Source organism: Papio anubis, chromosome 5 (assembly GCF_008728515.1).
Source record: "Papio anubis isolate 15944 chromosome 5, Panubis1.0, whole genome shotgun sequence".
Classification (NCBI taxonomy): Eukaryota; Metazoa; Chordata; class Mammalia; order Primates; family Cercopithecidae; genus Papio; species Papio anubis.
In genome coordinates, this window is record NC_044980.1 from 116,178,465 (window position 1) to 116,201,415 (window position 22,951).

Here is a 22,951-nt window from a genome sequence, read left to right on the forward strand (position 1 = left end):
ATTTAATTTTAGCCATTTTAATAGTTGTGTAGCAGTATCTCGTTATGGTTTTAAGTTGCATTTTCCTAATCAGTAAGGATGTTGAGCTTCTTTTCCTGTACTGACTGGCTATCCATATATGTTTTGTAGTGAAGCATTTATTTAAATGATTTATCTTTTTAAAGATTGAGCTATTTTCTTACTGATGCTCAAAAATTCTTTATGTATTCTGGATATAAATCCTGTAATCAGATACATGACTTGCAAATATTTTCTTCTAAGCATGGCTTGTTTTTCATTCTCTAATCAGTGTCTTTGAAGTGCAGAGTTCTTAATTTTGATGAAGTTCTATTTATCAGTTTGTTCCTTTATGGATTGTGCGTTTGGTGTCACATGAAAGAAATCTTTGTCTAACCTAAAGCCACAAAGGCTTTCTCCTGTGCTTTCTTTTGGAAGTTTTATAACTTTAGCTTTTACATTTATACCTATGAACTATTTTGAATTAACTTGTGTCTAGTAGTTGGGATCAAAGTTTAGTTTTTTACTTATGGACATCCAATTTTTCCAGAAGTATTTGTCAAAAAGACCATCTTTTCTCCACTGAATTGCCTTTGCACTTTTGTTGAAAATCAGCTGTCTATGTATGTGTGGTCTTGATTACTGTAGCTTTAAAAATCTTGAAATCAGGTAATATTAGTCTTCCCACTTTCTTTCTGAAAGAAAAAAAAAAATGGGAAGAGTAACACTACCTGACTTCAAGATTTATGAAGATATTCTAGGTGCTTTGTGTTTCAAATGAAATTTTAGAATCAGTTTCTCAATTTTTACGAAAAAGTATGCTGGGATTTTGATAGGGATTACAAAATGACACCTTAACAACACTGACTGTTCTGATCTATAAACACGTCATGTCTCTCTAGTTACTTCAGTTTTCTTTAATTTCTCTCAATAATATTTTATAGTTTTCAGTGCATATGTCTTTCACATTTTTGTTATATTTATTCCTAAATATTGCATATTTTTATAGTATTGGTACTGTGTGTGACTAATATATAGAAATGTGACTGATTTTTGGTTATTATTCATATTGACCTTGTATTCTGCAACCTTGCTAAATGTACTTATTAGTTCTAGAAACTTTGTAGATTCCATTGGATTTTTTTGAGGTAGTCAATCATGTCATCTGTGAACAAGGATAGTTTTGCTCCTACCTTTGCGATCTAGATGACTTTAGTTTCTTTTTTCTTCCTTATTTCAATGGTTATGAACTTCCAACACACTATTGAATAGAGCAGATGTTGTTTCTGTTCCTGATCTTTGAAGGAAAGCATCTCCCTTTCACCATTAAGCGGGACATTAGCTGTAGGTTTTTCATAGATGTCCTTTATCAGGTCAAGACAGTTCCTCTAAGTTTGCTGGGGAGTTTTTTCTTTTCTTTTCTTTGACCATTAATATCACTTGTCTTAGTCTGTTTGGCCTGATATAACAAAATACAAAAGGCCGAGTAGCTTATAAATAACAGAAATTTATTTCTTATAGTTCTAGAGGCTAAGAAATCCAGTATCGGTGTCTGGTGAAGGTCCACTGTCTGATGCATAGATGTCCCTAATAGCTGTGTCCTCATGTGGTAGAAGAATGAAGGCAGCTTTCTGGGTCCTCTTTTATAAGGTCACAAATCCCATTCATGAGGACCTCGCCTTTATTATCTAATCACCTCCCAAAGACCCCACCTTCTAATATCATCACATTGGTAATTAGGTTTCAACAGATGAACTTCGAGGGACACAAGCATTCAGACAACAGCATCACTTGTACCCCAAATGTCAAAAATGTTATGTTCTATAGAGTGCATTGGACCCTATGGATTTTAAGGGTACCTTAGAGTCCATCTGAGTTTGCATATACTCACTCCCTCATCCTTTGCTAGCCAACTTTCTTGGAGCACAGGCCTAGAAATAGATTGGGGTGTTCTAGTCTCCTCAATAGGCTTACCTCTGAAGTTCCCTTATGACTAGCAGCTAATCTAATGTAATTTATAACAAATTGCTTCTCTGGTTCAAATGGGTTTGATAATACTTGTAGTTTCAAATTTAGTATCTCCTCTTACTGAATCTGAAAAAAAAGTTCTTGACATAAAACAATTAACACGTATAATTAGAGCTTTTAGTAATAATGCTGTGATTAGAAACTTTTGTGTACTGTGCATCATAGCAACTGAAGCCATCATTGGGAGAGCAGTGAGTGTAGATAAACGAGAAGAAATCTGTCTGTCTATATATGTTTTATTCTGTCTTTGCTATTGATTACATGAAGGCATTGGAGGCCCCCTGACACTTTCATAATTTCTTAATAACAAAGAAATGTGTAAATCTCCTTCCAAGATACCATAATGGGAAGAACAATAGTAATACTTTATACACAACTATGTAAAGTTTTAGACTAAAAAGCTTCCATATAGTTGCTAAATATATACATTTTAGTTGAATGAATTCCTCAATTTATTTGATCACAGTAAATAGGAGATTATTCTCTTTTATCTAGTAGAAGGGCACACCATTGGGAATTATACTAAATGTGTATATGCACTGAGGGTAGCATTAAAATGCCTACTGCACATATAGAGGAAATTTTAAATTCTGGAGTCATGCCAAAACATACTAGGTTGACAATTGCATCCCTTCATATTTGCACTGCTGGGATCATAGAGATGCTCAGATAGATGTGATAATGACACTGCGGTTCAAGTGACAATATGAGGCAAAAAATAATTGTGGAAGCAGTGGAACCATATGACGATTTTATAGACCTTAGAAAGAAAAAGAAAACATAGACCAAATGAAAATTGGGCCCCAAGCTCTGTCTCTCTTCTCCGTCTCTTTCTCTTTCTGTCTGTCTGTTCCTCTCTCTCTCAGCATATCTCTCTCGCTCTGAGTTTTCTAAATAATCTTTTTAAGACAAATTTGGAGTGTCATTGTTCCTGGCAAATACTTATACATTGATAAGGAGATAGAAGAGAAAAAAAATGAAGATTGGTAATAGAGGAGAAGACAGTAGGCTAAATGTGAACTTGCAAATGCAATTTTTACTGCAAAAGGAAAAAAGTCTGTGGGCTAAATTACTTCTGAAAACTATTCACACGCCTTTTTCCTATTTGATACTTTTATTCTGCTTGTGCAAACTTTACAAATTTCAGTTAGTTACCTAAATAAACTTCTGCCAGAAACCAAGAGAAGACCATTAATCTCATCTGCCAACAATGAAGCTAAATTAGGAACTGAAATCTCCTTCCTCAAGGCAACAATTAAGTGAATACACCAAGCAGACTGCTACACTATCTTCTCTGATCTAAACAGAATAACTAAAGATGTATGCTAATAGTAACATCTCAGATTCTTGATTTGACTTACCATCTGCAGGGCATCACATTTTGCTCACAATATGAACTGAGTTCAAGTAATGCGATAAGTCTTGAGATTCCAAATTTCAAGAAAACAGATTGAAATTTTAGTAACTAAATCCTTCTTTGCAAATTAGTCATAGAAATGAAACTAGTGCTTTAATAATGTTTTTAATCCTGCTCAATCTATTCACTAATATGAGAACTTGCTGAAGAATTGAGCAGTATACTGTAACCTACTAGACATAGACTCTCACTATTGGGTTGACATTCACTAAAATTTACAATTATGTCAAAGTAGGATTTTATAGTAAAGTTTTATTTGCTCTAGCCAAATTTTAATCTAAACTATTGGGGAAAATTCTGCACTCATCCAGTGCATCTGCATGCTTTTGACTAGTTAACATGTTAATCAAGAAAAGAGCTATGCTGTCCAACTATTAAATAAGTTATTTGGAAGAGAAAAGAAATTTGTCGACGAATGTGTGAGTGAAATGTTTCCAAGAAGAAATTATAAATGGACTCTATTTTAGTTCTCTCCTATTACGAATGACAGGTTTAACATTCTTAGAAACCTTAAGAATATAATAACATCTTTAAAAGCCTCTAGGGATCATTGTACATTAATGTATCGGTCAGTAAATTATTTATCTAAAAATTAATCTTCCTAAACAGATTTCCATCCCTCTTCAATTTGAAAGCTAAACTTCTGAGTCTCCACTTCAGCAACTTCATATCTGAAGAGCCTACATCTGTAAAAACATTTCAAATGAAAACACTAAGACAACCCCCAGAAAAGCAAATAAAATGGGAATTAAGTATATAGCAGCCTTTCTACAGTTACATTCCCAACAATAGCAGATTCTAATTTGATGCCAAACAGAGGTTATATAACAAAATCAGTGAGCAATCTAGTTCTTTTAGTTTCAGTAGAACATTTAGGTACTTCGGCAGTTCTGTCTCTATTTCCCCATTTATGCCAATATGGATGGATTACGTGTCTGCAAGACCTGGAAGCAGAGGGCACATTAGCTAGGAAGAAGCATGATCGTACACTAGAGCAAGTGGCAGAAAAAGGGTATGATGAAACGTCTAGGCTCCAAGGGATATGCTGTTAATACAATTGCCAAAACACAAACGTCTAAGACGGATTTAAATTTTCAAGTCATAATTTGAAATTACTCAGCCAGACTTTAACAGGCTTACACAAACCACTTTATTGGTTAATAAGACCACTAACCGACAGTAAGACAACCTACCATCAAAAAAAGACACTAAGCTAGTAGTGTCTTTACTATACTAGTAATATGTTTTGGGTGGTTTTTTTTTTTTTTAATTCTCACTCCAATTTACATCCATGGTCTGGACTATCTCTTAAATTTTAAAAACCAATTTTTTTTTCTAAATTGTCATTAAAGATAACGACATAATTTTATAAAACATGAAGGCATTACAATTCTAAGTTTCGAGGAGTCTCCAACTTATCTTTAGAACTCAGGATTTAAATGTAGCCATTAGTTTTCACTCATTTCAGGTTTTGGTAAAGGTGCTATAAACATTTAAGGAAGTACCTTTGATCCATTTCTACAATCAAAGAATGACAAGATGTTATCTTCAGAAATTACTTGACAAGTGACTCTTGTGCAGAAAACTTTCAGCATGAGAACACTGGGTAAGCAGATTTGAGGCACAGTTTGAAGCAAACTTTTAAATTGTGGTAAAATATATAGAACATAAAATGTACCATCTTAATTATTTTTAAGTGTACTATTCAGTGGAATTATTTGCAATGTGTGCAACTATTTCCATTATCCATAATCCAGAGCTTTTTTACCATCCCAAACAGAAACTCTGATCCTATTGAACAGTAATTCCCACTTCCTCTTTTCCCCTAGTTCCTTTCAGCCCCTGGTAACCACTAGTCTACTTTCTACATCTATGAATTTAAAGCAAACTTTTTTTTTTTTTTTTTTTTTTAAAGCAAAAAAACAATCCAACAAACAGAACTCCTCCACTTCTACAGGGCCTGGGTAGTCAGACCACAAGTTCATAAACCTGTCAGTGAGGCCATGGGGTCCTATTTTCCCCTGCATTTCAGCCGTCAAATTTTTTTACATCTATTTTGACAGGTAGACCATACACAATCTTTTCATTTCTTTATGAATTTAGCGAATATTATCTGAGTGCCTACATATGGCCGGCACTCTTTTAGTTCTGGAAGAAACTAAGACAGACCTAGAATGTGAGGTCGCTGCCCTCGCAGACCTCACATTCTAGTTGACACTGCTTCACTTTATCCCCAAACTCTGAAAAGCACGGAAGAGTGTGCAATTTTGATGAGATACTGATATGTGTCAATAACCCCATTTTCAGCATTAAATTGCTAGAACATTATCCACTTTTCACTATTATATTTGGTCAGTGCTTTAGAGGTGATAGATAGAAGAAAAGTTGAACTCTTTTCCCAATGGATGAATATTATGATGAATATTATGCCCTTATGTTGGTCTTCTGAATCTCTATATCATTTAATTCAACATCTGATAAAACATATAGAAACTAGTGATAGTTTAGGTTTTCTAATATTTTCTATTTTCAATATCCAATTTGGGATTCCATTATATGAAATGCCCAGAATAAGGCAAATCCAAAGGGACCGAAAGATTAGTGGTTGTTAGGGGCTGGGATAGAAGGGAATGAGGAGTGACTGCTAATGGGTACAGGGGTTTCTTTTTGGGGTGATAAAAATGTGTAAGATAGTGGTGACAGTTGTACAACCTTGTGACTGTATCAAACACTGAACTGTATACTTTAAAATGGTGATTTTATGGTGTGTGAATTATATCAATTTTAAAAATGAAAAATTTAGGTATTCAATCAAGTTAGACAAAAAGGTAGTGAGAACACATCTTTTAAGTCCATAAATAGCTACCAGAGGGCCCTTTCTACAAACTGTAAAAAACAGGTCGGTCCATTCTGAAGTGGCTGCAAACAAGCAATATATGCTGGGGCAATCTGTGAACTCAGATTCAGGTTGGGCAGCATCTGGACAGGAAGTAGAGGAGAAAATCATCTGGTCAGACGAAAGACTGTCTCCCCATCAGCAGAGGCCCTAATACGTCCTTAAACCACACTCAAACTCCCACATATGCTTGAAGCAACAGGAATTCAGGTACAGATAGAAATTACTAGGATTTATCTGCAAGGGAACTCCTATGTTTATACAAACATGGTATTAGATATACCTGGTAGACATTACACACCCTCCTATGCAGTACATGCCTGCATTAAACATGGAAACTAGACTTTTTCCATGAAAAAAACACAAAAATTTTAAAGGTAAATCTGATTTCACCTTCAAATATTTGATATTTTCCTGTTATTGGAAACTTATTCACCCACCCATGCCTGCACCCACTCACTGATACATCTACTGTGGTCATACTCATTAACTCCTAGGCAAAATCAGTGTAAAACCATTTGATGCCACTTATAAATGGAATGGTTATTGCTAAAAGGACTACAAAAGAGAGTTAAGATTTTAGACTCCTCTAGTTGTAAGACAAAAAAAATAGTATGTAAACACTTGAGAAAAAAAGACAGTCATTTGAAATAGGAAAACCCGAACACTTTGCCAACTCTGTTTAGAAAAAAAAGAACTCAGGCTGCTCAAGAACTCAGAGATGCACACAATTATGATTTTATTTGTTAAATTACAGTAGCCAAAAGAGCTTTACAGAAGGGAAAATAAAATACACATCCATTTTAGAAAAGCCCTTTTTGTTTCTCTAAATCAGAGGCCCCCTCTAGTGTTTGAAAGCAGTCTCAGGCAACACACAATGCAATTGCAGTAAACAGTCACAGCATTTTACCCCAGACCTTTCAAAACAAAAGGCATGCTTCTGTTCCATTCAAGTGGCACAAAAATCAATGAGAGAAAAATAGCTAATCATAATTAATATTGCAAATTCCTGCTATGATTCACAGATTCATTATCCTCTCATTCAGTAATTTCTTTATTATTTACTGCTGGGTTATTTTTTAGAAGATTAATACTCTGTTAATAAGGAAAAAAATAAAAGCATAGGGACTTTAATTTCCCTAATAAGAAATATATCTCATTTAAAATGACAGAAAATTAATGTTACCATATATCCTACTCTGCTTTGATGGAAGTTATTGGTAACTTCCTAAAGTATATACTTAATTATATTTGGAAATCAGAACTTTTTAAAGTACATATATTTTGAAATTCAACCTAATCTGTGACTTTGCTAAAACTTTTTCGGTACTCTGTAAAAGGAGGTGGGAAGCGTTGCTTTGAGGATAAATGTTGGCTCTGAAGAATATGATATAAAGGAACTCTCAGAGTTTATACAGACATGGCACTGAATAAATTCAATGACTGAATCTCGTGCACTTTGAAAAAGATTGACTGAAATTAGGGGGAGTAAAAAATAGTTGATTTTCACTCTATTTTTTCAGCTAATGTCTTTATGTGTCTGTTTCCATGTTCTATTACAGAGGGTTTAAGCTGACAGCTAGTATTACTGTAACTGGAAAATAAAAACAAATCTCTAATTTTAACAAAATAAAACAATGCAAACTTGAGGAAGAAACCAACAGAGAAAACTATATTAAGCTAATGCTTCATGTTCTTAAAAGTTATAAGTACACTGAGAATTTGAAAATTCAATGGCTCTTGAAACAAATTTAATCTGTATTAACTTTATTTAAACAAATGACCAATTTGTCACCCAACATGTCATATGGCTTCTCTGCACTGATCTTGCTTTGTTTTCAAACTTGTCACTTGCAAATATTATAAGAAAAAAAGGTCATCTAAAATGAGTTAAACTGGTTACAATTGGTCTCAACTTTTAAAAATTTACATTCAAATGGAATAGGACGCAGCATTTTTAAAGTGCAAGATATACTCTTTTGGCTCAACATGAAATATTATAGAACTGGAAATTACCGCAGTCATTTCTCCTACAACTAACTTAGTGAAAAGCTGTTTTGAAAGTTAGCCATCAGATTATAAACTATGAAAAACACTGAAAAGTTATTTAAAATGAGTATATAAAATGCAAATTACAAATAAAACCAGTGTGGGAGAGGTAGCATAAAGTAAATAAGATCAAATAAATACTATACAATAACATACAAAATTTTGCTTATAAAAAATTGAAAATACCATTTTAAAACATCCATTTTCCTCACTTTTGAAGGTTTTACAAAGAAATTAAAATTTAGAGTATAAAGCTCTTCCAAATGTTATTAATTACTGGCATTGCTTTTTGCCAAAATCTCTCTGATCTGTCGGTCGAGTTCACTTATTATTCGATCCTCGTGATTATACACACCCGTTCTCATCAAAGTATCCCTTTCTTCTATTAGGCGAGTCAAATAATCATCCAAGCCTTCTTCCAATACACTGCCATGGGGACCATCCTTTTTTCCACTTGCAATCTCTCTGGAATCCTGGTATTGTTTTTGCTCTTGTTGCCTTAACCTGAGAAGTCAAGAACAAATGCCACTCTAGCAACTGTGTTGGTTTTCTTAACGTCACTATTTAAAAACAAAATGATTCAATGGTAAAATAAGGTTTCAGTAATATTTTCAGGACGAAAACAAAAACAATGTTCCACTTGGCTAGTCAACAGTCTGCACATTTATAAAAGGCAACTTTAAAAACAATACTTGTTTTTCTAATTACAAAATACATGAAAACTAGATATTATGGAGCTATGTAAAGAAGAAAATAAAAATCATCTGTAATGTGATCCCAATTTGAGTAACATTTTTCTGTATTTCTTTTCAAGTTTAAAAAATGCATATATGTACTTAAAATATGTATGTGTTGAAAAACTTAATGATACTACATATGCAATTCTGTATACTACTTTTCTCATTTATATAGTGATTTTTTTATATCATTAAATGTTCTTCTAAATTGTTTTATAATATTCCATCATTTGGGGTATCATCATTTCGTCATCCTTTATTATTGATCTTTAGGTTGCTCGTTTTAAAACCTTTGTTGTTGCTGTTTTGAACATATTTTTAAAAATTCATTCAACAAACATTTATTTGTGCCAAACTAGTTTTGGGGATACAGAAGTGAACCAAGAAAATTCCCTGCTATTATGGAGTTGTATCTCTAATTATTTGTAGAAAGTGAAATTCTATATGTATGTGTGGTTCAAAGGGCATATGCATGTTAAGGTTTTGCATGGATATCTTCAAGTTATGTTTGTTATAATCTCATTTGGGGATGAGAAAAGGAGAGTAGATGCTGACCTGCAATTTGGGTATTTCCAATAGAACACTGTTGATCAAACGGTCTTGAAAATGGAGCAGTAATAATAATACTTAGTATATTTTGTTTGTTTGAGACAAGGTCTTACTCTGTCGCCCAGGCTGGAGTGTAGTGGTGTGATCACAGCTCACTGCAGCCTCGACCTCCTGGGCTCAATGGATCTGCCCACCTCAGCCTCCCGAGTAGCTGGGACTATAGGCCATGCCACCTCGCCCAGCTAATTTGTGTGTGTGTGTGTGTGTGAGATATATATATATAGTTTTGTAGAGATGGCATTTCACTATGTTTTCCAGGCTAGTCTCAAACTCCTGGGCTCAAGTAATCCACCTGCCTCGGCCGCCCAAAGTGCTGGGATTACAGGTGTGAGCCACTGTACCTGGCCTACTTACTAAGTGACAATAACACTAAGTTTGGATATGGAATATGTTTAATGTAGAACGTACAATTAAGATATAATTTTGGCTGGGCACAGTGGCTCATGCCTGTAATCCCAGCACTTTGGGAGGCCGAGGCAAGCGGCTCACCTGAGGTCGGGAGTTCAAGACCAGCCTGACCAACATGGAGAAACTCCATCTCTACTAAAAATACAAAATTAGCCGGGCGTGGTGGTACATGCCTGTAATCCCAGCTACTTGGGAGGCTGAGGCAGGAGAATCACTTGAACCCGGAAGGCCGAGGCTACAGTGAGCCAAGATCGGCCATTGCACTCCAGCCAAGGGCAACAAGAGTAAAACTCTGTCTCAAAAAAAAAAAAAAAAAAAAGATATAATTTTATATTTTTCTATATTAGTGGCTACAAAAGTATTTTAATTTGCAATGATTCTGATATTTTGTCTTGATTGTAAGACAAAGCAGTTGCATCTAAGTTCCTCCCTTTGAGACTGGCTTTTCTGTGGCTTATTTCCGCTGAAGACTAAGTCCATTTCTAAATTTACACACAGGATGAGGGAGAGGGAGAAAGCAGTGAGGAACAAGTCCTGCTCTCACAGACCAGGATGGCCCCAGAGGGTACATGACTGTTGGCAGAACACACTTTCGTTTGTTCAGATGACCCTCTGAAACATGAAACTCCTATAATTCCTTACACAAAAAAGGAAACTACAGTCCAAGAAGGATACCAAATGTCTTTATTCTAAAACCAAAAGCCTAAACAGTGCAGGGCACTGTACTCTGGGACCTGGGTGGGAAATGGAGTGGTTAGTGAGACACTGGTACCAAAGTCTTTCCATGGAATTTGAGTGATTCATGTGGATAAGTAAGGGCAGATTTCTGAATCGTTGTTTCTCCTACGCTAATTCTTATAGCTGTCTTGGAGGATAGGGTCCTCTAGGTAAATTAATGCACACAATGCCAAACTATGTACCAGAAAGTTTAACCATTTCCTTTCTGTGCATCATCTGTCTATGCATATGGGACAAATGCAATTTTTGTACAACTGATAGATCATCTCTACCAAATCTTTGCTAAAATGCAATTATCAGTCATGATCACAATAGAATTTTAGAACCTGATGGCTGAAGAAGCCCATAAAGTTGTTAAAGAAAACTTTTAGAACATTCCTGACAACTGCTATTCTGGACTCTACAAGCACACTCCCTGCCACTAGGAACATATTACTGTGTAGAACTGCTCTAACTTAGAAAGTTCCTTCTTGTATTGAACTCGGTATGCCTCTTTATATTTTCAGTAATTGGCTATGATATTGCCTAAGAGGAGAAGCCCGCTTACTTCTTCTTAATATGGTAGCTCTCCAGATATGTGAAGACAGTTACCTACCACTTTGCCCAAGAGTTCTTCAAGTTCAATATCCCTCACTCTCTTAACCACTTCTTGGATGGCATGATATATTGCCCCTTACTGTCCTGGTCACATTCCACTGGAAGCTCTCTAGGTAGCTGATTTCCCTTAAAGTGTGCTGCACAGTGGTAAGAACACCCCAGAGGTGATTTACCAGTACTGAATAATGAACACTACTTCTATGAATGACCCTAACTGCACTGACTCTTCGGTAGCCAAATCACACCATTATTAGTGGCCACAGAAGTTCTCCTAGGCTTCTACACATCACCTGTTTTATGTCTTATCTATCACTTAAGTGATTTTTCTTATAGCTTATACAGAGGACTCTGCTTTTGTCTCTAATATATTTAAACTTATTGGTTTCAGTTTTCTCAGAATCCTAATTTATTAAGGCATTAGTAAGACTGTGTATGATCTACAGATTTGATAGGCAACATGGATATCTTTAACCCACCAAATCAGTGCTTAGCAAACAGCAGGAGCTAAACATATATTTGCTAAACTGGAACCAAGAAAGTGCTATATATGACAGCAAAATTTTGGAAGGCAAGGATATTATAACTCATTAAGTTGTAATGTCTTGCAAGTCTACAACATGGTAGATACCAAATAAATATTTCCTGAATAAATGAGAATAAAAGTACCACAGATTGAACCCTGTTAAGCATGGTACTTGGAGCTGACCTTTTACAACTGGTATTTCTTCAATTATCTTTTAAATACAGTTATTTAATTCAGCTAGGAACCCACTTAATATAGTGACCACATTTTTCTCCACTTCATACATGGAGATATAAGATACTGTGTTAAATGTAATGTGTATGCTCTGAACTGTGTCCCTGCCAAATTCAGATGTTGAACCCCTAACCTCCAATGTGATGGTATTTGGAGATGGACCTTTGGGAGATAATCAGGTTTAGATGAGGCCATGAGGGTGAACTCTCATCATGGGATTAGTGCTCTCCTAAGAAGAGACACCAGAGAGAGGACACAGCAAGAAGGTGGCCCTCTAAAACCAACCACACTGGCACCATGATCTTTGACTTCTAGCCTCTAGTACTGTGAGAAAATAAACTTCTGTTTACCCAGTCTATGGTATATTTTTTAACCAGTCCAAGTTAACTAAAACTGCACTTTGCTCAAACAAAAATATACTAGACCCTTGATAAACTAAGCCAAAAAGTCTTCCCCCAAAATTACCCTCCAAAAAAAGTAGAATTCATTTTTACGCTGCTTCCTAGTGATTACTTTTCTAACATGAAACACCGTTGAAGTTGTGATTAAGATGAACACAGCACTACAGAGAAGCCCAGTGTAGCATAGTAGTTAAAAATGCAATCTCTGGAATCAGATTTGAACTCTGGCTCCATGATTTACTAGCTACATGACCTTGAATAATGTGTTTAAGCTCTGTCTTTAATCTTCAATCTCTTCATCTTGAAATTGGTGAAAATATCTTCCTCACAAAGTAGCTTTGAAGATTAAAAAAAAAAAAAAGAGCTGGGCAATACAAGACATTTAAAACAGTTCCTGGCACAAAGTAAGGGCTCATTAAGAGCTATTGTTACAGATATTAATAATATGACTAAATTTGAAATTTCTTATAGTTTATGTAAGTCAATACTCAGTTCAATAGTAGCAATAATCCTGAAATCACCACATAAAAATAAATTTTAAAGTAGTAATGCTATAAATGGAAACACAAGAGCTGAATGGACTTGCCACAGCTGTATTCATAGCAAAAAAAAAAAAAAAAGTTTAATAGTCTTTGGCATAGATTTTCTTTTCTTTCTTTTTAAATTTGACACAAGGCCTCACTCTGTCACTCAAGCTGGAGTGCAGTGTGGCGTGACCACAGCTCACTGCAGCCCAGAACTCCTGGGCTCAAACGATCCTCCCACCATCCACTCAAAGTGTTAGGATTACAGGAATGAGCCACAGTACCCAGCTGGCATAGATTTTCTATTGTATATGTCTGCTACATTTTCTATATTTTTATATATGATCTACTTCATCCTTGAAAGACCTGAAGTTGTACCTTCCCTGAACCAAACTTTGGTTTTTGAAAGAAACACTCTTTTAGTTATTATACCTGTTCAATTCATTTCTTATATCCAACAATTCTTGTCGCTCGGTTTTTACTGTATCTTTTTCCTCAGCAGCCAGGTAACGTAGTCTCATCTGTTCCAATTCTTCCTGCTGTTTTTTAAGACGAGCCATTTGACTTTCTTGTTCCCTCTTGAAAGAAACAAAGAAACAAGCCATATCCTTAATATTAGGAACAAATATTTCATATGACTTTGACTTGTGATTATAATCCTATTTGACAACACCCATGATATAGCCACACACTGCCAATTCTTTTTTTTTTTAAGACCAGAATCTCACTGTGTTGCCCAGGCTGGAGTGCACTGGCTAGTCACAGGAGCAATGAAGCACACTAAAGCCACAGACTACTAGGTTCAAGCAATCCTCCTGCTTCGGCCTCTGGGCCCAAGTAGGAGTACCTGGGCCCAAGGTGTGTGCCCACCCTTGCACTGCTAATTTTATGAGTTATATATTATCCAGAAAATACCCAGGTAAGTTTTCTCTAAACACTCTATTACTTCTCTTTTACTAGAAGTCATAATCCTTCAATCAGTGATTGATATTAGCTGACTATCACAGGACAATAGATGTTGAAGGCAAGAAAGAGGCTGCTGTCAATACAATGAACTGCTAAAAGACTAGTGGTAAGAGCAGCATCTGAGAAAATCGTTATACAAAGATGTACCTAGAAAAATTCATTAACTGTCCCTGTACAAATCCCTAATTCCACTCCTCCTTCAGTAAATATGCCTTTCCACTCTGTTCTCCAGACTCATACAAAACCTATGCACATATGTTTTTAAACAAAAATGAAAACAAACAATACATTCTAGTTTGCATTTTGAAAAAAGTTTAACAATTCTTCAAGTCAATAAAGTCTTAAAATAAATGAGTAACATTCCACATAATGCATATTCCATGACTTATTCAACCACTTTCTCAATAACAGACACTTTCGTTACTACAAACACTGCTGTAATAGGACACTCTGTCATCTATCACACAGGTTAGCTCAGGAATCCTTAAGTCATTTTCTTTTGTTTAGGACAAAATCCCAGAGTGGGAAAGCTGGGTCAATAGGTTTCTGTTAACTATTTTTTGAAGTATTTATTGAATTGTAACAAAACAGAAAACTGCCAAATGACAAGATACATTTTGATATATTTTCACAAAGTAGACCACTCACATACTCACCATCCGGAGATCAGACTGCCAGAATCCCAGAAATCTGTGTCTCCTCCCAGTCACTAACCATTCACCCTTTCCCAACGATAAGTACTACCCTAATTTTAACACCACAAATAAGTTTTGAACTTAATACAGAATCTGTACAGTATGTATTTGTGTCAGGGTTCTTTCATTTAACATTGTTTTTGAGACTCATTGTTCTATGTAGTTAATCATTTACATTATTATACAGCATTCCACTGAATGAATATACAATTTATTCATTCACTGCTGAAAGACACTGGGCAGTTTCCAGTTTTGAATTATAAATAATGCTGATGTGAAGATTTTATACATGTCTTTTGGAACACACTTGTATGCATTCCTACTGGATATATACATAGGCTTCAAATTGCGTGGTCAGAGGATGTAAGAATTAGAACAGCCTTAGTAAATACAGGTTTTAGTATCCCTTATCTGAAATGCTTGGGGCCATAAGTGTTTTGATTTTGAAATATTTGCATATACATAACAAGATATCTTGGGGATGGGACTGTCTAAACATGAAATTCATTTATGTTTCACATACACCTTGTATACACAGCCTGAAAGTAATTTTACACAATGTTTTACACAATGTTTTAAATAATTCTGTGTGAACTGTCACATAAGGTCAGGTGTAGAATTTTGCACTTGTGGCATCCTGTCAGGGCTCAAAAAGTTCAGATTTTGAAGCATTTCGGATCAGGGATGTTCAACCTGTATTTCCAAACAGTTTGCAAGGTAGTGGTATCAATTCACGCTTCCACTTGAGCATTCCAGTGCTTTATATTCTTGCCAACGCTTGGTGATGTCATTTTCTTTTTCATTTTAGCCATTTGACAGGTGACGTAGTAGAATCTCATTGTAATTTTATCTTGCACTATTTAAAGACCAGTGAGGTTGAACATATTTTAATAGTTTTATGACATTTAGGTATCTTTGTTTATAAAGTTCCTATTTAAGCTTTTGGTACTTTACCTGGTTGTCCATCTTCTGTTATTGATGCTTATAAATATTGGATAAGTCCTTTGTCAATTTTATAAATTACAACTATTTCCCAGTAGTCTTTGGCCTGTCTTTTCACTCCTTTAATGTTGTTTTTAATAAAGAGAAGTCCTTGATTTTAACATAGTTCAGATTTTTCTGTTTATTCCTTTTTGATTAGTGCTCTTTCCTATTTAAGACATTTTTTGCCTGTCTCAGTCTGTTAGATATTCTTTTATGTTACCCTCCTGAAGTTTCACTTTTTCCCCATACAGAGCTCAAACTGACCTAGCAATATTTGCTGAAAAACACCTCTTCTCTTGTTGCTTGGCAGTTATTATTACCTGTCACATATCACCTCCATCCATGTATGTATGTTTTTGTTTCTGGATGCTCTGATCTATTTATTCTTACATTAACACTACACTGTTTTAATTACTTCAACTCTTGTAACAATGTCTTAATATATGATAGTGTAAGTTCCTCTACCTTTGGCTATTCTTCAAAATGATTTTAGCTATTCTTGGCTCTTACATTTTCATATAAATTTCAATTTCTAAGGCTAAAAAAAAACCTGCTGAGATTTTATTATGATTATATTGAATCCACAGATCAATTTGGCCAAAACCAGTGTCTTTAAAATATTGATTTTTAATCAATGAAATGGTTTACCTAATGATGTAGGTCTTAACTTTTAATAATAGTTTACAGTCCTCTATATGCTAAGACTAACATATATGATTGTACTGCTAGATATTTGATTTTAGATGCTACTGTAAATGATAGAACTTTACAATTTTCATTTCCTAATTACTTTAGTAGACAAATAATATTGATTTTTACATATTGACTTTGTTTCCAGCAAACTTGCTAAACTCACTTATTCCTAATTTTAGATACTACTTAGCTTTCTAAATACATCCGTGTTATCTGCAAATAAGGGTAGTTTTACTTTCTCCCTTCCAAATGACACACTATCTTTTTCTTGCCCTATTACACTGGCTAGAACACCTCTAATACAATGTTGAAAAGAAATGGTGATAGAGGGAATGTTTCTCTCATTTCTGATCTGAGGAAAGTTTCATTATTTTAAGAATGTTTTTTGTAGGCTTTATGTAAAAACTCTACTAGATTAACAAATTTACTGTCTAGTCTTACTTTGTTAAGGAATATGACTTTTTCTGCAGCTGTTGATATTTTTTTCTCCTTTACTCTCTGAATGTGGTAAATAACCAACCTTGCATTTGCTTAATAAATAAGCTTCGCTGTAATGCTTACAAGTTTAATATCTTAAACTTGTTATCTTTAATGTTTTAAAAGACTGGCCAATTAATTTTGTCCTTGTAGGCTTTTAGGATCAAGGTTATGCTAGTCTCGTTTTAAAAAGGTGAGAAGCGTTTTTCACTTCCCATTTTCTAAAATCTTTGTGTAAGATTAGTGTTATTTCTTCCTAAAATGTTCACTAAAATTCAAGTGTGAAGACATATGGGTCTGGAGCCTTCTTTGTGGGCAGGTTTTTTTATTACATATTCAATTTCTCTAATAGCTATAAGACTATTTCTATTTTCTGTGTCTTGGTGTATCCGTTTTGGAAGTTCTTTTTTCAAATTCACATGAAATTGTTCATACTATCCTCTTATCTCTGTAAATGTCTGAGATCTGTAGTCTTGTCTCTTTTTTCGATTCCTGATATGGATAGTTACTGTCTATTCTTTTTGTCCTTGAATACTTGCTAAGGGGGAGTAGAGGGGTCCTTTCAAAGACATGACTTTTGGCTTTATTGATTTTTATTGTACTTTTCCTCTCAGAAATAATTTCTATTCATCTTATTTCCTTGCTTCCACTTTACTTTCTTGTTCTTCTACTGAGTTTTTGAAAGGAATATTTAGAGAGCAGATTTATTCGTCTTATTTGCTAAACATAACTGCGGTTATACATTTCCCTCTAAGCACAGCTTTCACTAAATTCCACACTTTGATGTGTTTTATGTGCACTATTTTTCAGTTCAAAATATTTTCTAATTTTACTGTGGTCTCCAGTTTACCATGGGTTACGAGAAGTACACTACTTAATATTCACTCATTTGGGGACATTTCGTATTATCTTTTTACTTCTAGCTTAATATCACTGTGGTCAGAGAACATATTCTATATTACAATCTTCTGGAATGTGTTGAGAATTGTAATTTAATCCAGCATATAAGCAACTTGGTTAAATGTTCCATGTGCACTAGAAAATAGTGTATATTCTGGACTTTTTGGATGAAGTGTTCAGAATATACCAATGGTTAGTTGTGTTGCCCAAATCTTCTACATTGTTACTTATTTTCGGTCTGTTTGCACCATCAGTTCTCTGGAGAGTTATGGTAAAATCTTCTATCATTATAGATTTACCTATTTCTCTTTTAAGCTCTATTAATTTATCTAATTTGTTGCTGTGTTACCAGGTACAAATGTACAATTGTCATCATCTTCCAAGTGGATTAACCCCCTTTTATAACTATGAAAACTCCCTTTACCTACAGTAAAATGTCTCTCACCCTAAAGTCTGGTTTGCCTAATATGAAGTATTACTATACCAGCTTTCTCTTAGTATTATTGTAGTATATATTTTCCTTCCGTTAGAATTCAACCATCTTATGTTCCTATATTTAAGGTATCTCTTACAAAGCATATTGTTAACTTTTTAAAATTCAGCTTTTAAATATCTGTCTTTAATGGGAGCATCTGGTCCACTTATATTTAAAGCAATTGGTGATATAGATTTAAATCTTTCCATCTTATGATTTTCTATTCATTCCATCTATTTTATGCTCCTTCTCTCTCCCTTTAATGAAATAATTTGTCATTCAATTTTCACCCTCTATCTTGTTACTAAATAATTTTTAACTCTTCTTTTAGAAATATGTATCCCTCACTTAACAGAATCTAATTAGGACTTTTACATCTTCAGATAATTTAACATACTTTAAACATTTCACTCTCTTCATATTTTTGCACTATTTTTGTTATAACTTTTAATTCTATGTATATTTTAAAGTCAACAAATACTCTTATTGTTTTCCTACAACCAATATCCATTTACAGTTAGCCTGATATTTATTTCCATTGTTCTTTACTCTTCTGTATTTCAAAACTTTCATTTGGGATCATTCTTCTTCTTCTGCCTGAAGAACCCAAGTATTTCTTTTGCTTCAGATTTGCCATGACAAATTCTGCCAATTTTTGTTGGTCTACAGTCTTTCCTTTATAAATAATGCTTTTACTGGGTAACAAAATTTTAGTTCAGCAATTGTTTTCTTTGGTACTTTAGGGATGCTATTTTACTGTCTTACAAATTCCTTTACTTTTGTTAAAAAGTCATCTGTCAGTCTTATCATTGCTCCTTTGAAGGCAATGTATCTGTCCACCCCTGCTCCCAACAGCTTTTAAGGTTTTTCTTTGCTTTTTGTCAATTTTGCTGTGATGCATCTAGGTAGGTTTACTTTGTATTTATCCTGCTTGCAGTTCATAGATATTTTTGAATCTATGAACTGATAGCTGTTTTACTTTGGAAAATTCTTAGCCAGTATCTCTTTCTCCAATTACACATAAGACAGTCTCAAAATATACTACTTCTCTAATACATTTCTTCATCATATCACCTATTTTCTACAGTATAATGATGGTAGTATTTCAAACTTCTTGTCTGATATTCCAGAATCTGAATTACACTTGTTGATTAATTTCTACTGAGCACAAGACATAAACAGGCACTCCACAGATGAAGAAATGTAAGCAGCGTGGCAAAACCCTGTCTCCACAAAAATTAAAAAAAAAATAAAAAAAAAAATTACAAAAATTAACCAGGCATGGTGACGTGCACCTGGAGTCCCAGATACTTCGGAGGCTGAGGTGGATGACCTGAGCCTAGGAGGTTGAGGCTGCAGTGAACTGTGAATGCACCACTGCACTCCAATCTGGGTGACAGAGTGAGACCTTGTTTCAAAAACAAACATAGGAAAAGATGCTCAAAGTTAGTTATTAGTAACAACAGGAATGAAAATTTAAGCCCCAATGTGACACTACTTGGGGCCAACCAAACTGAAAAATTTAAGACATCTGACAATAGCCAACTGTTTGCAAAAATGTGAAGGACAGGAACAATTATATGCTACTCTTGGGAATTGCAAATTAGTATAACCACTTTAAAGATAATTACGTAATATTTAATGAAACTGAAGAAATTAATGTCCCCTAGTACCAGAAATGCCACTTTTAGATATAAATACTAGAGAAACTCTTACAGGCACTAACACATTCAGGGTTCTCTTATCCTGGATAAAATTGTGCAATATTTAGAGAGAATGATTATATGTATATAAAGGTTCAAAACACACAAAACTAAGCAATGTTGTTTGCAAATAGTAGACTTTTAATATATCATGTCACAAAATTATGACAAAAAGCAAAGGAATAATATCAAATTCAGGATAGTAATTACCTCTGGAAACAGAACACACAGTTGAGAAAGGGACACAGAGGGCTTCCAAAGCATTCATAATGCTCTGTTTCTTAAACCAGGAGGCAGGTGGAAAGAGAAGAAGAACCTTCTTTGAAATGTGTATTTCATTTTAAAGTTATTTAAAAAGAAAAACGTATCTGGACAAAAATGCACCAAACTCTCTTCTTTGGCTAAGGAGAGGATTACTGGTGATCTGTAGTGTCTAAAGTTACATGGTGCTGCAAATTGAGTAAGTATGACTGCAAGCAGGAAGTAATAAAAGTTGATTATTAGCTTTACTCTGTAAAACTAAGTTTTTGATAAAATTTAACATTTTCTAAAACATAAGAAAATCCTTTAAATGTCTGGAATTTTGAATCAAGAATAGGGCATTAATAATAATCACACACACACACACAAATTAGAGGTTAGTGAAAGAAGTCCTCTCCAGTGCCAGGTGCTCTGGGTTAAAGGCTCCTCAATCAAGTGAGTATAATCTTTATTTTGCCTTGGCTGCCTATAAATCCAGAGAGGAGATGTAAACATACATACACTAGACTAAACAGCGGCTAAAAAGTGGCCACTACTTACTCTCCCACTCACACATACCATGTAAGTCTGTGGGAAAAAACTTACAACTAAACTAAGGAACTCAAGTAAAGTTTTCTGAAAATAACCCAGAGCTGACAAGTCAGTAGGAGGGCCTGGATGGTTTCAAGACACAGTTTTTAACCAAGACTTGGACCTCCAACTGTTTTCTTAAACAAAGATTTACATCCCATCCTTGGCTAAATTACTTATAAATTAATCAAATTAATTACTCAGAGTGGATAAGCAGGAGGCTGGACAAGATAGTGCTGATGTCAGCCAATGAAGTCTGTGTTGTTTTAACTAAATATATCAGCTCAGTTTTAAACAGATCTACTGTGCACAAATATGGTAACAGACCCACAATCCTTCCCAAAATATTACTTCTCTTTCCTGTCCTGGGAACATACATACCTACTTTGAATATATCTGACATAAAAATGTTAAATTGTCTACAACAAACTCATACTTCATAACAATGCTTCATTTATTTTTTTAAAAAGTAGGCTTTATTCTACTTAATGATATTCTAAGGTGTCAAGAAATGTTTTTAAGTAAATATGCAAATAGGTTATTTAGAGCACAAGTAGGAAAGCACACAACTTCACTTGAGTATTTGTAGACCAATGCAATTCAAGTATTTCTTTTGGTTTTAAAATATTTCTATAGTATATCTTGAAGAAGAAAAAAGGAAACTAAATTACCTCTTACAAGTCTAACAAGTAGAACTTTTAACTTTGTCCCATGATATCAAACTTAAGGGTATCACTTCCTTGTTTTCTAAATCAGGACTCATTTTATGTTATGCTTATTTACATTTTACAGCTGTTGCCTTCCCAGTTACCAAAGAACAAAAAAGCCTTCCACTGGGAAACAGGCTTTTACAGTTGCGAATCAAAAGAAAAGATTTTTTTCTAAATAATTAGAAGGTTACAAAATAGTTAGGTTATATTTTTTAATTCACAAATTTACTATTCTGGGTCACCTTCGAGTAATGGAAATCTCTGTTTAAACATTCTTCTGGCAATGGGCACCAAGCATTAGGTCTTATTTCCAAGCTTTACCAGCTGGTTTTTGTCATTAACATTTATTAACAATCTAAGATATGGCTTTCACCATCTAATCCGTACTACACAAATGTTTTGTATGGCTCTCCAGAGGGTTTTGATGTGACAAATTACTGGCAGAGATTACAGCCCCGTGGCTATTCACCAGAGGCAATGTAAAATTAACATGGTACTAATCCAATTTAAACAAGAAGTTGCACCAACAATCTTCTGAACAAAACCAGATAGATGATTCCAAAATTATATTCAAGCACAATAAATGTGTTTTTAATAAAAAATTTAAGGAAAAAAAAAACTGAGTAATTTTCACACACATGAAATGTGCCTATTTGATGAAGTTATTAATTTTAATCTTACTAAAACAGTTAGGGGCAGAGCACAACTCACTATGGTAACCCCAAGGTCTATTACTTTTCTTCTTAAAGTGTTGCATCTCAGTGTGGTCTGCAGAACATCAGTGATTCCTAGTGACCTCAAAATGTGTTTACAGAGGTGCCTCTAAAGCAGAAAGTTTGTGGGATAAGGATTAAATTGGTTTGCAGTGAAAAAGCAATGAGCATCTCTGCACTCAAAGAACTTTTCTTTCATGAAGTATAAGTTTCAGAATTGAACCACTAATTTAAAACTTTTTTTTTTCCTTTTCTTTACAAAAGGTATCTGAATGTGATATCCTCCTTATTTGAATAAAATAGCTAAAATTACTTTGCAATGCTTTTTGGGCAAGAGGGTAGGAAATACACAGGAAGAAGGTTAAATAAAAAATGGATTAAATGGAAAAAAGATCCAGAAGATAACAAAAGTATATGAGGATGCGTGTGTTAGGAAGGAGGAATTCTTACATTGGAGCCTTTCACACTGAATCTTCTTTTAAAGGAGTCTCCTTCAATACCCCAGTGTAAAACTAATCAAAAGCCAGGAATTTGGGGGATTCTATTCAGAACACTGTTTGTTTACTTATATTTTTTGAAACTACCTCAAATGGTGAAAAACTTAAAGAATGTAATCTATAATATACACACATGAACATGACAAAGT

At 34.4% G+C, this 22,951-nt stretch overlaps 1 protein-coding gene across 5 annotated transcripts in view; it reads right to left on the minus strand.

The window, feature by feature from the left end:
* Positions 1–7,053: 7,053 nt before the first annotated feature.
* Positions 7,054–22,951, minus strand: part of CEP120 (centrosomal protein 120) — a 75,994-nt gene continuing 60,096 nt past the window's right edge. For all 5 annotated transcript variants that reach the window (XM_009208983.4, XM_021939628.2, XM_009208984.4 and 2 more), the window contains 2 exons: positions 13,591–13,736; positions 7,054–8,891 (listed from right to left, as the gene is read on the minus strand). In XM_009208983.4, coding sequence (XP_009207247.1) covers positions 8,657–8,891; positions 13,591–13,736 — 381 coding nt within the window. In that variant the 3' untranslated portion in view covers positions 7,054–8,656. The remainder of the gene's footprint in view (positions 8,892–13,590; positions 13,737–22,951) is intronic.